This window comes from Archocentrus centrarchus, chromosome 11 (assembly GCF_007364275.1).
Source record: "Archocentrus centrarchus isolate MPI-CPG fArcCen1 chromosome 11, fArcCen1, whole genome shotgun sequence".
Classification (NCBI taxonomy): domain Eukaryota; kingdom Metazoa; phylum Chordata; class Actinopteri; order Cichliformes; family Cichlidae; genus Archocentrus; species Archocentrus centrarchus.
The window spans coordinates 17,844,574-17,862,255 of record NC_044356.1 but is presented as its reverse complement, the minus strand read 5'-3'; the positions used below and the strand labels follow the sequence as shown (position 1 = coordinate 17,862,255).

Below are 17,682 nucleotides of genomic sequence, written 5' to 3'. Positions count from 1 at the left end.
AAGAAAGATGACTTAACTGACTTTGAACATGGCACGGTTGTTGGTACCAGACAGTCTTGAGTAATTCACAAATTGCTGATCTACTGGAATTTTTCCATACGACCATCCCTAAGGTTTAAAGAGGATGGTCTTAAAAAGTGCCATCATGCCAATATGCACCAAAATCTCTGAGGAATGTTTCCAGTACCTTGTTTAATCTGTGTCACAAAGTATTAAGGCAGTTCTGAAGGCAAAAAGGGATCCAACCTGGCACTATCATGGTGTAATTAATGAAGTGGCGAATGAGTGCATATTGCCCACAAATTCAGCGGACTTTTCCATCTGACAAATACACAGTCTGCTCTTTCAAAGTCCTCATTTTCTCAACATTTAATAAAAGTCCATGCTCTAAAAACTGATTTCAGGCTGACATTTAAACACTGAGTCACATATTGCCAACATTCATCATATTACTAATTACTAGTAATTAGAAGAGAAACTAGAATCTGATAAATTTTAAAATACAAACAAAGCATTTGTCAAGTCACAAGTTTGAGGCTTTATTTAAACAATTTTATCACTAAATGATAACCTACACAAAGTTAGACAGTCTGCATAAATAAAAGGTTTAGTTAAGGTTCAGTTACGCTTCAGCTTTTGAGTTTTTTGTTTTTTACCTGCCTGGAAGATGAATCAGACACTTCATCTCTATTTCAAATATTTACTCTTTCATTCAAATCTATTTTTGCATAAAGCTTGAAAGAACAGAAGAGCTTCAAAATGATGCTGTGTTTTAAGCAGAAAGGCTTTCAGTGTGTGTTTGTTTAACATCCTGTGACGACTTCACAAGACAGAACTAGCACTGACTCTGTGTTTTTTTTCCTCTCTTATCAGAGTCAAAGTGGAACAAGCTGCAGATATATTTCCTGAATTTCCTCTCTTTTTTTTTTTTTCCCCCATCTTTGAGGGCCGTGTCAATCGCTCCTCCTGACCCAGAATCCCTGTAGCCTCCCACCCTGCAGAATCACAATCACTCTCTCTTTCGCTCTGCCTGCTGTAGTGTTGCTTACCTGTGTGTGTTTTTGGACAAATGGTCTGAAGGTGAGTTTTTAGTCTAAGTCGGGATGTATGTGAACAACAAGGGTTAACGCCACCCAACAGACGGCCCCCTCGAGCTCACCAGGACTTCAAAGGCTCCGTCTTCGGGTAACCATGGTTACCTTTGGAGCTGCACTGTTGTTTGGGCGTGTGTGCTCTGATTGCCTGCTGTCACATCTGATTTGACGCACAGCGAGGAAGACCATTACAGCTCCACAAAAGGCGATGCGGAGGAAAAGTCACAACCTTGTAGGGGATTAATGTCCCCAAATGGCAACCTCTGAGGTGACTACAAAGAGGATGCAGGGGGGCAAAAATCCCTACCTGGCAACCTCAGAAAGGATGTTTTTGCCTCAACCATGGAAACAGCTGGAAACTTCCCTCATATATAAACAGATTAGGAGAGCAAGAATATTCAGCTAATACCTGGCAGCAAAAAGCTAGTGAGGTGTCGACTAACACTGCAGCTCTACTCAAAAACTCAGCATTAAACTGGTGGAAAGAAAAGTTAAAAAACTGAAGGAAGAAAAAAAAAATCCCCATCAGAAATTTATCAGAACAGGAAACATTTTAATAAACCTGCCTTTCTGTTTTTTGACATACAGCTTTATCAGTGGCACTCTGGTAACTGTTGGTTGCTAGGAAAAATGAGTTGGCAAGTTGTTCTGGGAGGTTGGTGACACTCGCCAGATGAAATTGGTCACAAAGAGCTATTGAAGTTTTGCATACGTTTGGATGTGTGACAATCATGGTGATGACATAGGATCAAGTGAATAAGACCCAGAGACCAGTCTGTGACCATCTACCAACCACCAGTCATGAAGAAAAAAATGAGCATTCCCTGGGAAAAATGATTACTCAATCATGTAGTCCTATTAGCCGGTCAGTGACTCCCTGGCAATCACCTGTTGCTAGGGAAAAATGTGTAATTCCCAAACTGTTGGCAAAAAACCTCCTCGTGATTGCTTTGAGCTCTAGCATATTCCTGCAGTTGTATACATCCAATACGGCGGAAAACTCTTGAGCAATATTCGCATGACAACACGAGAAACCTCAATATGGTGCTGCACCGAAAATCTCCTTGCCTTAGATTACTTTGGTCACTAGCAGATTAATGTGATCAGCTGTAGTTTGCATCGAAGACAATGAGTTGTCTACAAACACTTGCCAACTACTCTCCAACTGGTAGTGAAATGGAGAAAGTGTGACTCAAACTAGAAACAGAGACGATTCGCGTTCAAAATAAAAGTTGCACCCTCTGAAACGTGCAGCAGAGCGGCACAATTTTTATTTTAAAAGGGGAATGTTGTCCGTTTCCAGTTTGCATAACACTTTTTTCAAGATTTACTAACATTAGTTTGTGTTTGCAGAGAAGGTGGAGTCTTCCATGCAAACTATGGGCGATTGTGGCAATCTCTCAGTTTTTGGTGCAGCACTGTATACCTCTGTGACCAGTTTCACCTAGCAACTGCCTGAGTACCACTCAGATACATAGTTACAGCCAGCAGCTGGTTAGGTTAGTAGAGGATAGTAGAGGATAGGAAAAACAGCTACCCAGGCTCTGACCACAGATAACAATTTCCACCCAGAAGCAACTCTAAATGTCATGTAACATACTCTTTCTTGTGTGTAAATCCATATTAAAAATAAAAAATGAAAACTTTAGATGTACTAGTTTCTTTGCACAGAGCTGGCTGTTCCTCTGATTCCTGGGTTTATGCTACGCTGAATGATGTGCTGGTTGCTGGCTCAGTCATTATAAACAGCTATTTTCACACTTCTGTTTTTATACAGCTCAAAAAACAAGTCATGTTTGAGCTTTTCATGTGATGGTAGGTAGGTGTTACCTTTGAATAGCCAGCTTGCTGAGTGCTGCAGCTAATAATGTACTGATACTGGTTCCATATTGAACAAGAAAGTAAATGCATTAAAAAAAAAACGTCAAACATTTACTTAGAAAGAAGAAGAAATATGCACCAGCACTCTGCTTCCTGAGTGACTGCGCGAAAGAGACGTCAAAGAGGGGTTTCAGACCTGAAATCTTAAGCAGCTTTTGAACGAATACCCCACAGGCTTGTATTAAAAGGTCAGACTGAAGACTCAAAAACTGATTGCCTCAAGCAATTTCTGTGATTTAGAGACTGACAAAATAATAAAAAAAATAGTTGTAAAGTAATCAGAGCACACTCACCTTACTAATGTGAAACTCCAGTCGTCTCATGTACCTCTCAATGGTTTTGATTTGCTGCAGACAGACAGCACAAGAATTTAAGGAATAGTTTATTGCAGAATACTGGCTTTGTTTGGTTTACTGTTTGTACTACAGATTATAACAAGTTAGGACTTAAAAACGAGTGCTTACAGATTATAAAAATGGCATGTCTAGAAAATACAGTGTTCTGTGTAAATATGTTATATACACATCTGAGATTTAATTTACTAAAGTGGTCTCATCTCTCTTCCTGTCCTGCCACTGATATTTTCCCCTCTTTCTTTTATTATTCCCCATACTTCTCCACTCCATCCTTCCTCCACTTTTTCTCCTTTTTAATATTTTCCCTTCTGCCCTTCAACTCTTTCCTACATCAAAGATTCACTCGACACACTCCAAACTTGAGAGCGTGTTATAGTAGACCCTCCCCACCATCATCTTACCTTGTCAAGATCATACAGCACTCCCTGGAGAGAAAAGACGCGCACGCACGCACACACACACACACACACACACACACACACACACACACACACACACACACACACACACACACACACACACACACACACACACACACACACACACACACACAGTTACTAAAAGGCAGCAAAAATTATGCAATGCTGAGCAGATCATATTTATCTGCCATCAACTGTTTTTCCAGTGGCAACCTTGGCTCTGTGCGCACACATCAAGCAGCTGCTGTGGTGTAAACAATCAAAAATACTCTCCATGTTTGCATTCACGAGGATGAGTTTAAAACTTTATGTAATATGTAAGCGTTTTATAAGAATTTTCACAGCACCACTCTGTAAAGCAATCAGATATCCATCTTAAGTTGTCCATGAAATCTCACAGGCTGTAAACATGCAGGGAACAGGCGTGCACAGGACTGTTACTGTAAGTTACTGCGGAGTAATTTCTCACCAGGCGAGAGTTCCTCTTCATGTCCTTCATCAGAGCAGTGAGTTTTTCCAGCTCCGTTTGATGGACTTCCAGATATTCACTACAGGGGGGAAAATAGAGAAACACATAAATCTTTACATAAAGGCAGCTTTAAGCTTTAGTCATCACAAGCAGCGGATTAAAACTTCACTACAGCAGAAGTGCAGACATTCAGCAATGTTAAGTTCACCACTACAAAATAACTTAATGACAGCAAAACACATGTGTAACATAAACATTTATGGAGTTCTGTAATTGCATTCGGAGGGAAATGTCAACAAGCTCAAATGGACTGCACAAACTAAAACTGCTGGTACGTACCCCCTTCCACCCAGGAAGCCCCTATACCAGGAAAACACACTACATAAACATTCTTTATACAAGGGCCAACATTTTTCAAAGATTACAGAGTGTAACACACACACCCTGCAGGAAATGCAAGTAACACTGTTGTACTATTATCTGTTGAATCCAATCTGGTACCTCTGCAGCTCAGAATGCTTAAACAACACAGAGTTTACTGGATTTACTAACAGTTATAAGGCTGCTCTTTAATTATTCGTTTTAAAAGTAAAAATGTACATTTTTGTGTGTATTTCAATTCTTACCCACGCCTGGTGTTAAGCATAAAAAGGCAAGTGTCTTAACTGTAGAGGCCAAATGTTGTTCTACTATTTCTTGTTATATTTCCAAACTTGGGTTAAGCATTTATTGATGGAAAATGACTGTTTATCTACTGATGTTCAATGAAAAAAAAACATTTCAAAGTATTCTGGAAGACTTCATAGTGCATGCTGTAAGTGAATTTGCTTTCTATTAACTACTACCTGAGTGAATTTGAGCGTGTATACTGAACAAGTAGTTGTGGTACTCACTCCAGGCCTTGTTTGAGTGCGGTGTAAACCTCCTCCAGCCTCTTGGGCTGGGGCTCTCTGGAGCTGCTGCCTCCCTTATGGCCTGACAGGTGGGGTTTCTTGGGCTTGGACTGAGGTTTCTTCTGCACCGCAGAGTTCCCCATAAATGAGTTACACCTGCATGCGCACACGCACACACACACGCACACATGATAAGTTACTGTGTATTGATTGTGCTTTGCAAGAATAAAAAAAAAAAAAAAAAACTCATAGCACAAGCCCAAAGGGGCATATTGACCCGTGCAACCACCTTGCATATTATATTTATCTAATATTTATCACAGGATCTCTGCAGCAATTCAAGTGTCAGGCCACCAGCTGCCAATAAAAGCAAAGAGTTATATTTCTATATTATTTTATACCATCCGGGACATGTCCTTGGGCCAGTCACAGCATGATTTCATCTCATCTGCCAAGATGGAGCGGCCTTGTCAAGTCTGTTCAACCAAAATAACTCATCCATATATACATGCACATTCATACAGGACAGACGCATATGCCCTACATATTATTCAAACATCATCAGCAAAATCCTGTCAAACATGGAAACACACAGAATTATAAAATCACAACCTGAGTGGTTAATAAGGGCCTGCAATCACATGCAAACATGTGCTTCCCCCATCCCTGGTTTCTGCGATTGAACCGTGTAAGGCTGCCGTTTATCCTCTGCTGGAGTGAACTTACAAACAGGCATATTTACGCTTCTGGCAGTCAACGACATTCAAGTGTTCTTCAGTCTCTTCCCCTCAACAGAATTGCACAAATGTGATACAGTTAAAAGAGAGCTGTTATATTTGTACAAAAGGCAGTAAAATAGGTTCAGTTAAATGGTATGGTGTGTATAGGGCTGCAGGGCTTTATTTGTTATCTTTTTCTTTTAAACCATGAATTAATTACTGGATGGAAGAGTTTTTTGCAGAACCTCCTGCAGCAGTCTCTAGTCACAGGGTTGGCTGGTGGATTGTTTGGTAGATACGCTCTTATCCAGCCTGTCACTGATCAGACAGTTGCTGTCATCACTTTCATAAGGAGAAAGGTGTTACATTAACAGCCTTTCAGGATTAATCCAGGAGGAACAGACTACCTTTTAAAAAAGAGGTATTTTCAAAACAACCCAAGTTTGGATCTAATCTAATGAAGACTGCTTGGTCTAAGTGATTAATGTTTGCATTTAGTGAACTTTTACTCACAGTGGGCTTTGCTCTAACTGACATGTCAAAGAAGTCAGCGTGTCACTGTAGCTGCACCTCATTCAAATGATTTCCTAAAGATCTGAACGTGAACTTCGCAGTTTTTCATGTCACAGCTCAACAACCAGCATGACGTATCATGTAAAATCAGCAAGATAACTTGTCTGGATGTTTTACTGATGTTCATGTTTAAGGCGTGAGACACTGAGTGTGAACATATTAGAACTACTCTAATATAATAATAACTGCTAGACAAATAATCACCGGAAAATGATTCACAGGCTACAGCCCCCAAAAGACCAAGCTTCACATGACGCCTCCACACGCTTTTAAACTGAAAGATCATATCATGATGAGACATGTAGAATTGATTTCTCAGGACATGAGGCCCATTAGTGTTATTTCTCAGTAATTCTTGTGCTAAATTACTACTTGTCATGTTTTTCTACTCGGGAAACCAGATGAAAATTTGCAGGTGCACGTGTGTCCCATTCAAAATTACAGGTTTCAAATGATTTAATATGCTGTAATGCTAGCTTTTTGTGTTTCTTTATAATTCACTGCAAGTAAGCAAGGTGAATGAGAGTGCTGGGGCAGATATCAAGCTATTATATATTTTGAGATAATGTGCACACCCCTGACTAGAAGAGTAGGTAAGATTTTAGTTGACCGACCTGATCTCTGGTACTATGCCACAGGGTGTATCTGATGGGGTTCAAGTTAGAGGCTTATGTTTAACACTTTTTTGTTTACTAAATAATTTTATATATTTATTTCTTCATAGTTTGGATGACTTTAGCATTGATCTGCAATGCAGACAATTTTTAAATAATGAAAAACCACTGAATGAGCAGGTGTATCCAAACTTTTGACTGATACTGTATGGCTGAAAAAGGGGCAGTTTTCTAAGCAGCAAACCCACCTCACAAGTCTTTCTCTCCTCGCATTAATCCATTTTAGGTCACACTCATCTTCCCGCTCATGCACATCTCAGCTTTTAAAACCATTACGGATTTAGCTGAAAAATGACATTTCCCCAGTCTTAATGAAATGATCCCAGAGTCACAGGGATACAGCGACAACCAATTCCAGTGCTCGTCAAGCTGGAACGTGCCACGTCTTGGTGTGTGCCAGCAGCAGCACAAGTGAAGCTTAGCTGCCACAAATGTAGGCCAATGCTGAATGAGAGCGCTGCATAGCCTTGGGGGTCAAGCAAGCCGTGGTGCAGTAGGGTCTCTTGGCAGGGACACATACAAAAGCATTCATACAGAAAATATGCATAATGGTGAATTTATCCTTGCACTCACAAATTGCAAAGTCTGAATCATGCAAACATGTGGAAACACACACAAGACTTAGGCATGGACACACACATGGAAAGTCCCCTTCTCAATTACAGTAACAGAGGGGCACACACAGACATTGGCACACTCCAGTGGCTTCAGAAACCATATCTGTGCAACTTTCCACCTTGCTCATTATCAGAATGATAACTTGTCTGTCGCTGTCAGTCGCCCACACAGCGCGTCATTAGAACCAATTACTCCATTCACTGTCTGAGCAGAGAGAAAAGAGCCACTTCTCTCAGCAGGACCAGGACAGCTGAAGAGGCCCCGGCACTAACAATCAGAAGTGTAAGATTATAAGAGATACGGTATATCTGAGACTGTGAGCAGGCTTTGTCTTGTGGTGATGGAGAGAGCCGTCATAGATGAGTCAAACAGTAAAGTACACAGAAGAAACTTATCTCTTGAGAATTTTATCCATCTCTAACTTTCCGAAACCAACTCCTGGCCACGAATGAGAATACATCATGTGATAGAGTGACGATCACCACTTAAGAATTCACTTCCTTCATAGATCTCAAGACTTGCCGTGGCTCGCCGATCATCATGAAGGCTGGCTTGAAATCTTTGAGTCACTAAATTCCTTTTGTCTGAATGACATCTGAATGTAAGCCTAGCTACTTAAAGATATTTCTATTAAAAAAATAAAAAAAATATACAACTAAACTTGCACATATGCAGGTTATAAAAAAAAAAAAAAAGGTTAAATGGTTTCTTCCCCCACTTATTATTCTTTGCTCTCTTAGGGCTAGAACATCATCCTTTAATATCTGTTATCTTTCGGTGAACTTCCTTCCCAAAAGCTTGCTGTTTACAGTAAATTATGCAAGTCCAGCAAACATGATTGAAACCCTGATGTCATCTGCCTGGTCAAAACTGCTTGCAGTACAATGTCAAAAACTGAACCGACAGATGGATGATGATGCCGATTCCATGTAGAATAGATGTCGGGTCAGACCATAAAGATCAGATTATTGCAAAGAGGGAATTAAATGTATTTGTCTTTGCTGACAACTAATATAGTTAGTACGTGATTGTGAATAAATGTTCACACAATGTCTTCTCTATTTACAGACTTTATTATTACCAGAGCCTGAAAAACAATACTTCCAAGTCATTTTTGGTTTTGTAGATCTAAATTCTCTTTCATTTGTTGCATGGTGGACTTAACATGTCAAATTTCTTCCAATTTTTCAACAATGACTGTGGCATGGTGGTTAACACTATTGTCTCATAGCGAGAAGGTCTGGGTTCAAATCCACCTTGACCTGGCACTTCTCATATTTTCCCGTGTTTAGGTTGATTGGTTATTCTAAATTGTGAATGTCTGTCTCTCTGTGTTAGCCCTGCGACAGGGCACCCTGTACGGGGTGTACCCTGCCTCTTGCCCTATGATAGCTGGGATAGGCTCCAGCAACCCTGAGATGGATCGATTAGATATTGAGAAAAGGCCATCAGTTATTCACGGTCAAAATGTTTGCTGGAAAGCAGCTCTGAAGACCTCTGCTTACCGTGAGCGTCGTTCTTGTAGTGTGCTGAAGCCTGCGAACGACTGGCTCCGGATTATGCCATTTGGGCCGCCGGGGGAGTGGGTTCCGGCTGCCATGATTTCTGGGACGCGTGATGACACTCCTGCAGAAAAGGCATACATACCCCCTGATTAGTTTGATAAAAATCCATTGAATGTCTGAACAACAGGTGCAAGATATCAGATCAGCATCAGTAATACACAACGGGCCAACAAAAACATCCGATGAACTCAATTAACACCAAAACCTTGTCGACGGTGAGGTTACCTGGAGTGCAGTGAGCACAAATAAGGTACAGTAGGCGTTGCGTTCTATGTGTGAGCAGTACTCAGAGCGTGCGCCAACATGCCTCAGCTCCTCTGGCCTACTTGTCACATACCTTAACTGTTACGGTTACTGCTGAGGTCACTTTCATCAACTGTGTGGTATGCACATATTTTGTAAATAAGCAATCAATCTGACTGACAACTGTTTTAACAACAACCAGAAGTCACTACATAGACCACAGATCTGTTTTACAGGGACATTTTTTACCTTCTAAATCGTCCCATTTTACTTATCATTTCCACACATAGCCCATTGTTTCAGGTGTCTCGGTCTGCTGCTTTTATAGTTAAAGTTAAAAAAAAAAAAAAATCACTGTGCCTATATTTACCAGCAGCAGCATGTCAGCTTTTAGCCTCCCTTTAAGCCGGAGATGTGGAGTGAAACATGACTCACGTGGGCACTTGGGGAACAAGCTGAAAATAGATGGCGAAACGGCCAAATTTAGCTGTCAGATAATGATGTAGCGAAGATCAAGCACCCAAAGGCAAGAATCCACTGAGATAACCAAATCACAGTTTCAAACAGCAGTGTGTGAGTTTGTCTGGATCGCAGTGCTCCGGTGGCAGCAGGTTGAAAAATTCAATTCAAAAATTTAAATTCAAAGGGCAGTTAAGAAAAGTTCCAAGAATTAAGAAAGGAAGACTTCCTCATGACTCACTCACAAGAAACCTCAGAAAATACAGAAGAAAGGAAAATAGAGTGAAATCTTCATGCTGGTAAGCCAGAGGTCAGCATGGGCTACAGAACAGCTGGAGAAGGTTATATGTGTTGCAGGAGGACACCATGATAGGGTGAGAGAACAGTCTGAAATTAGGTCCTCTAAATACCAGGACAGGCTTGTTAAATTCTACTCAGATATTGCAATGAAAGCATGAATAAAAAACCTGCACATAAATACACATCTACAGTAGATTACTTACTACATACTGTGATTAGAAAAATTTTGTTGTGTTTTTTCTGCCATCTCCACAGGTGTACACCCATATCTTCACATATTATAATGATTTCCTGAACTTTCCTGAACACAGTGTTATTCTAGGCTTTAATTACTGTATCTGCTCACTCTGCAGCATCACAAGACAAATACCAATCAGGAATATGCCTTTCTAATAAATAATACATCTCGACCTTGCTGACAATAACATAACTGTAAACTTTGTGTGAATCAGTAGAAGCTTGATCTGTCTTGTTCATCTCTATCACTTCTCAGCTAAAAAGGAGAAGTTCAGTTAATGCAGAAATGCCTAAAGGAGAAACACAGAGAGATACAGATTTGTTACATCAAATTAAACTTCACTAAAAAGCAGAGGAGCTCGTGAAGTCTTGGTATTGAGCTCTCCTCTTTGTCTGCTTCCCTTAATCAGACACATGACACAAGCCCCCCCCCCAGGCTTACGAGTTAAACTTTGTCAAATGACAAGAAAAACACTGAATTTGTGCTGTTGTTTGTAATCGTACCCTACTTTTCCCCCTGTTGGCTCCATCCATCTTTATTTCTCCAAAGGGCCTCTGTGTGGGGTGGTGGAGTGGAGCAACGCACAACAAACTTCTGTCTGCGGTACTACAAGCAGCCAAACTAGCAACCCGATATCATCTCCTTTGGTCTGAGGGCCACACAAAGAACCAGCACACAGCCTGAGGAAAGACTAGATCCTTATTTTGCAGTGGGGCAGCAAGTGAGACTAAGACTGCTGCAACTATTAATAGCAGCTAGCTCACTATAACACAGAAGACCCTGATGGCTGTGACTGGGTGTTTAGGATGGACAGGTGTTTTTTCTTACCTGGAGCAGCAGAGTTGATTGGTCAGATGGAGCCAAAAATATATTTTTAGTTTTACAGACAGATAGCTGAACATTATGTTTATTTTAAACATAAGGTGGCTAAAGCCACTTTCACAATTATATTAAAGCTGCATGAATAAATATTTCTATTTTACCACTTGATCAAATTACTGTGTAATCTAAAACTTGCTACTCTTGTTGTACATCTTCGCAGTTTCCCTCCACTCAGCGAGGACTTGTAACCTTTTGTGTGCACTGCTGTGAAGTTTGAGCCTGAAAACCCTGCAGAAAATGTTTAAATAACAATTATAACCGTGATCAGCTCACTGTATACTTCTGCCTAGTACTACATCATTTTGAGAAGGACTCATGTCTTAGTGTCAAAACTATGTCAGAACATCAGAAACCCCCTTCACTCATATTACACAATGATTGTTTAGCTGTGCAGAGGACAGAGAGGGAAGGCATTGAAGGCCTTGGTCTAGTTCTCTTTTCATTTGTTACTCAACTATTTGTGGCACTTTTCTTGCAACATAAAACAATAGCGTTGCTTCACTGAAGCCATTCTCTTACAAATGTGCATGGCTCTTCCTGCCCTAAGCGACAATGGATCTTCCCCCCTCTTGATCTCAGTTGGCTTTTCACTCAGTTTACTGCTACATGTATAAATGAAGAAGCATTAATCCTTACAGTTTCATCTGGATCACTTTATCCATTGGTGTAGTGAAAAAAAAAGACAAAATTTTACTTTTTTTTTAAGCTTGTTTTGCTTCACCAAAATATCCCAAAGTCAAAAAAGTAAGTTTCAAGTGTAAATAAAAACACTGTGAAAATGTATTTTGCTGATCCTAAGCTGTTTTATTTCTCTTTGCTGCAGTGGTGTAGAAGTATACCCGAAGACGCATCCAGACCACAGCACTGATTGGTTAGTGAAGTCCCAGTATGAAGCCTCGAGCTGAGTGTTTTCGGCATCGCCATTTTGATGTTTTGAAACCTGAAGTGATGACTGAGGGCTGGTTCTGACTGTCAAACTATGCTCTATGCTCTTAACACAAGTCATTATCCAGTAGATCATCCTGCTTTCCGACCCTAATAATGACCATAATTTACGAGATGTTTTATTCAGTATGACCTGAAAGTAATGACCGAACCCATAAACTCATCAGGAAAGTGTTTACTGAGGCCACAGAGCAGGTGAGAAGATGGCCCATTTTTCTCATAGACCAGGGGTCCTTACATCCAGGCCTCGAGAGCCGGTGTCCTGCAGGTTTTAGATGTGTCCCTGATCCAACACACCTGAATCAAATGGCTGAATTACCTCCTCAGTATGCAGTCAAGTTCTTCAGAGTCCTGCTAATGACTTCTATATTTGGCTCAGGTGTGTTGAAGCAGAGACACATCTAAAAGTTGCAGGACACCGGCCCTTGAGGCCTGGACTTGAGGATCCCTGTCATAGACTTTTACACAACTTGCAACGAGATGAGTTGCCCCTGGTGGCCATTAAAATACTGCAGTGTTGAAGGCACCAGTTTAGCTCAGTGGGTGAGCAGGCGCTCATATGCCGCTCATTGCTGCTTGTCTACCCCTGCTCTCTCTCCCCCTCCTTCCTGTCTCCTCTTCACTGCTACAGTCAAATAAAGGCAAAAAGCCCTAAAATAAAACACATCCATCGTTTATATACAGTCTATGGTCACGACACAAGAGCATCCCCTTAATTAATCAGTGATATCAGAACAAATGAACTGCATTGCATTATTGTTACTTGCACTGACAGGTGCAAAACAAAACCTTGAGTAAATGCTCCTGGTGTGAAATATAAATTTGGAAAGTAAATTTGTCAGATAATGTGATATGGTCACATTTTCAGGATATGATTCTGCTGAGAGGCAGTAATGACCAATAGCAGACTAAACACAGCTGACAGAAACTAAGAGACCTTACATGAGAGCAGCAATTTGCTCTAATGTTCTGAAGCTTTTCTGGTCCATTTTGGTCTCTGGATGCTCAAAAACAGATTTCTGCCTTTCCATGTTTGTCTCTCGGTCTGTCTGACTCACTCCCCTAAAAGAGGAGCAGTGGGAGGGAAATGATGGTTACCTAATGCTCTCTGGATAATAACAGAAGAGGCCGGACACTGTTCAGAGCACTTTCCAAAAGATATGCTATAGATTTAGATGAACAAAATGAGAAGAATGAGAAGATGGGCACACTAAACTCCATGCACAATGATACCAGATTATCCCCTCGGTACCCTGATGTTCCCAAATTCTACACACAGCCTGTGATGAGGACTCGAGGGAATAACACTGAGTACTTTTTCCTGCCATCAGAGAATACACGTAGCTGTAAAATAACAGTACTCACACAATTCAAACAGGGAAAACAGCTTCACAACAACGTGCACACTAAAACTCTAACACTGTCTGTCAGGTAGAGGCTGCATGAAATTCAGTGTTTGTCCTACATTCATTTTCAGGGACTCGCCCACACATTGCTGGATAAATGTGGTACTTTATAAAAAGATAATCACCGTGTCTCTGCTTGCACTCAGAACTCAGAAACAAAGCAAGTACCTCACTTTTAATTATCACGCAAAATCTGCGGCACCTATATCTGGGTTGTGGAAGTTTATCCAGCTGCTGCAAACAGCTGTTTGTTACTTGATGAGATGATGAGCCAAATAATGGATTTGTTAATGAACAGAAAATTCAACTGCAACTACTTCTTTTCAGCCACTATTAGAACAGTCATGCCATATCATTAGGCACACCTAGTCAACTGCTCTTTAATGCAAATATCTAAATCAGCCAATCAATGCGTGATTCAGTGCATTTAGGCAGCAATTCAATGCATTTAGGCATGCAGACATAGTCAAGACAACCTTCGGAAGTTAAAACTGAGCATTAGAATGAGGAAGAAAGGTGGTTGAAGTGACTTTAATTGTGGCGTCGCTGTTGGTGCCAGATCTACTGGGACTTTCTTACAACCAATGTATGCAGAAGAGCATTTCTGAAGAGCAGAAGAGCATTTCTGAAGAGCAGATGAGCTACAGCAGCAGAAGACCACAGCAGATGTCACTCCTGTCCGCTAAGGACAGGAAAATGAGGGTGCAATTCACCAAAGTTGGACAATAGAGGACTGAAAATACATTGCCTTGTCTCGATTTCTGCTGCAACATTCAGATGGTAGGGTTAGAATTTGGTGTAGACAACATGAAATAATGGTCCGACCTGCTTCATATCAACTGTTTGGGCTACTGGTGGTGGTGAATGGTATGGGGGATATTTTCTTGGCACACTTTGGGCCCCTTAGTAACAACTGAACATTACTTAAACACCACAGCCTAGTTGAGTATTGTTGATGACCATGTCCATCCCTTTATGGGCACGGTGTACCATCTTCTGATGGCTGCTTCCAGCAGTACAAAGCACCATGTGATGAAGGTCAAATCATGTCAAACTGGTTTCTTGAACATGACAGTGAGTTCATTGTACTCAAATGGCCTCCACAATCACCAGATCTCAATCAAATAGAGCACCTTTGGGATGTGGTGGAACAGGAGATTCACAACATGGACGTGCAGCTGACAAATCTGCAGCAACTGGGTGATGCTATCATGTCAACATGGACCAAAATCTCTAAGGAATGTTTCCAGCACTTTGTTGAATCTGTGTCATGAAGAATTAAGGCAGTTCTGAAGGTAAAAGTGGCTTGAACTCTTTAGTTGAAGTTCAAGCAGATTAAATACATTCCCATTTTAATTACTCTTTAATAATGGTTTAAGGGCTAATTAGTCAAAGCTACCGGAAATCCATCAAGTTTTTACTGTCTTGCAGTGGACTGTTGGTGTGAGTGGCATGATAAATGTTCACACTAGAGTCCAAGCTTCAGGATTTTCCCAAAACCTTTCCAAGTATAAGCAAGCTCCTTTAACAAAACACAACATTTAAATAAATGCTGGCAACTAGACACACACACACACACACACACACACACACACACACACACACACACACACACACACACACACACACACACACACAAAAAGGGCTGAGTTCAACCACTGAATCATAAAAACCTTTCCTCCGCACCTCTTAGTGTCACCGCTCATCTCGTCTAAAGAGCCTTTCAGAGCGAGAACAACAATACCCACTTGCAGTGTGTTCTGGTTTGGTGCCAGGCGTTACCCATGCTGAATACAGCTGCCAGTCAGTCCATTCAATGGTCTTTCATCTCAGCCTTAAACGCCCTTGTGAGTGTGGAGGATTTTTTTGGAGGAATTTGTGAGCATCACATTAATCAGTACTCTAAGATGCGTCTTTGTCAAGAGTGGACAAATATCCTGTTAGCTCTCCAAGGTTCATGTACATTAATGCATTAGCACCATTCTCGGTGGGTTTTTTGTGTGTGTGTGTGTGTGTGTGTGTGTGTGTGAGGGAGAGACAGGCCGAATAAGTTAATGAGGGATGAGAGAGTCTCTGAGGTCAGAAGGAAAAGGGAAAGAAAGCCATTAATCTTGACTAAAAGAAACTAAAACTAATGGTGAGAGCCAAGTGGAAAGACACAAGAACTTCTTCATGACAAGATGTGATATGCTTGGCAAGAGTCATATTACTGACAACGGTAACAGTGCTAGCGTGATTGCTTGCATATTAATTTTCCAGCGTGTGCCCTGCCAGCTCTCTAATAGGTGCTGTGTGATCTGTACACAACACCTATTAATAAACCATCAGACTGCATAGAGGTAAATACGAAGTCAACCCTACTGCTCCCTTGATCTTTAACCTCAGTAAACACTTTCCTGAAAAATTTATGATCTTAACACCTAGTTTCAAGTCTTATTTAATAAGCATGGTGTTGATTTTGTGACTTAAAGTCACTTTTAGAGCAAAATGGCCAATAAAGCAGGCTGTGATTTGGGGGCAATGCTACCCTGAGCAGTCAGCATGCTTGGCTTCTCAGTCAAATCTGCACTTCGCGTGTCTACTTTGAAAACACTGAGATGATAATGGGAAAGTGAAGGCTTCAAAATGGGACTTTGTGAACCAATGGTCACAGTGGCCATGTCCTTCATTTATATACAGTCTATTCATTTTATTTACATAACTTGACTGTCAGCTGTGAAATGTTGTGTTTGGCATTAAAGCTAGCCTCGCCTGTAATGTCATAGTGCTCCACTGAGAGCCAACCAGAGGACACGTAACACCACTATTTCACAATTTCACCCTTTCCTTCCTCTGCATTTCAGCATCAGCAGTTTCTAACATCCTCCAAAAGAACACATGAGACAGCTGTTTTTTCTAATCATTTAAATCTCCCATTCATGTTTGGGAGGTTTTATTCGGGTGACTCAGATATTTGAAGTGATCTCACCCAGAGGGGTCAATTCTTCACTGACAGTATGACTGACTCTCTTGTTCTTCTTTCACTTGTTCTGCTCCCTTTCTACTCATCTCACTCTGCACTCACTCTCTCATCCTCAGTCTGTTATTTTGCGCAGCCAAAGCTGTCGATGGTGAAACACGAGAGGCACTTTGTCTCCTTATAAACACGAATGAGGTGAAATCATAAATAAAGGCCATTTCAGAAAACAGTGGGGAGATACAGGTTTAAAATATTACAATGCAAAAATAGGCTGCAATTTACTGAATAATAACAAAAAAATGTTTGAAATTTTGTATAATCCTAGATGTAAACAAACTCTGCTGTGCAACTAAATGTTCCTGAATAATAATCACACCAATTGCTTGCTCTGTGCTTTTCATTTGCAGTTAACTGCACAAAAACACACGCTTACTTCGCTCACTGTGCTCAGTTCCCTGCCCACTTTTATACAGCAGTCTCACCCAAACTCACAAAGATCCACATTTAACTTTTGAATAATCCTCAGAGTGTGAGGGCGCGCTTCTGAGCATGCACGAGTGTGTATTTACGTGTAAAAACCAGTATCAGAACCACAGCGCATGTTAATGAGAGAAGGCTAATTCTTAATGCCTGTATAAATTAGCCTCACCATGGCAACAGCAGGAAAAAAAAAATGGGATGAAGTGTGTTACGTAAAACAACAGTTATGAGCCAACTGCCAAGAAGTAGGACACACACACACACACACACACACACACACACACACACACACACACACACACACACACACACACACACACACACACACACACACACTAACGTTACAGGGCTGAAGCTTTTAAAGCACCAAACCTTTATTTGGGAAAAAAAGTGCTTTTTAAAAAAATTATCTGATCTTTTACAGATGCTGCTTTGAATGTCATGTTTAATACATCATTAAACATGACTCTGCTGCTTTTCATTATCCTTTTCTATTTTTATTTTATTGT

The 17,682-nt window shown here is 40.8% G+C and overlaps 1 protein-coding gene across 1 annotated transcript in view; it reads right to left on the bottom strand.

The window, feature by feature from the left end:
* ripor2 (RHO family interacting cell polarization regulator 2) overlaps positions 1–17,682 on the bottom strand; it is a 62,675-nt gene that overhangs the window by 15,487 nt on the left and 29,506 nt on the right. Inside the window, 5 exon segments of the mRNA XM_030741126.1 lie at positions 3,269–3,322; positions 3,733–3,756; positions 4,220–4,298; positions 5,113–5,268; positions 9,202–9,322. Coding sequence (XP_030596986.1) covers positions 3,269–3,322; positions 3,733–3,756; positions 4,220–4,298; positions 5,113–5,268; positions 9,202–9,322 — 434 coding nt within the window.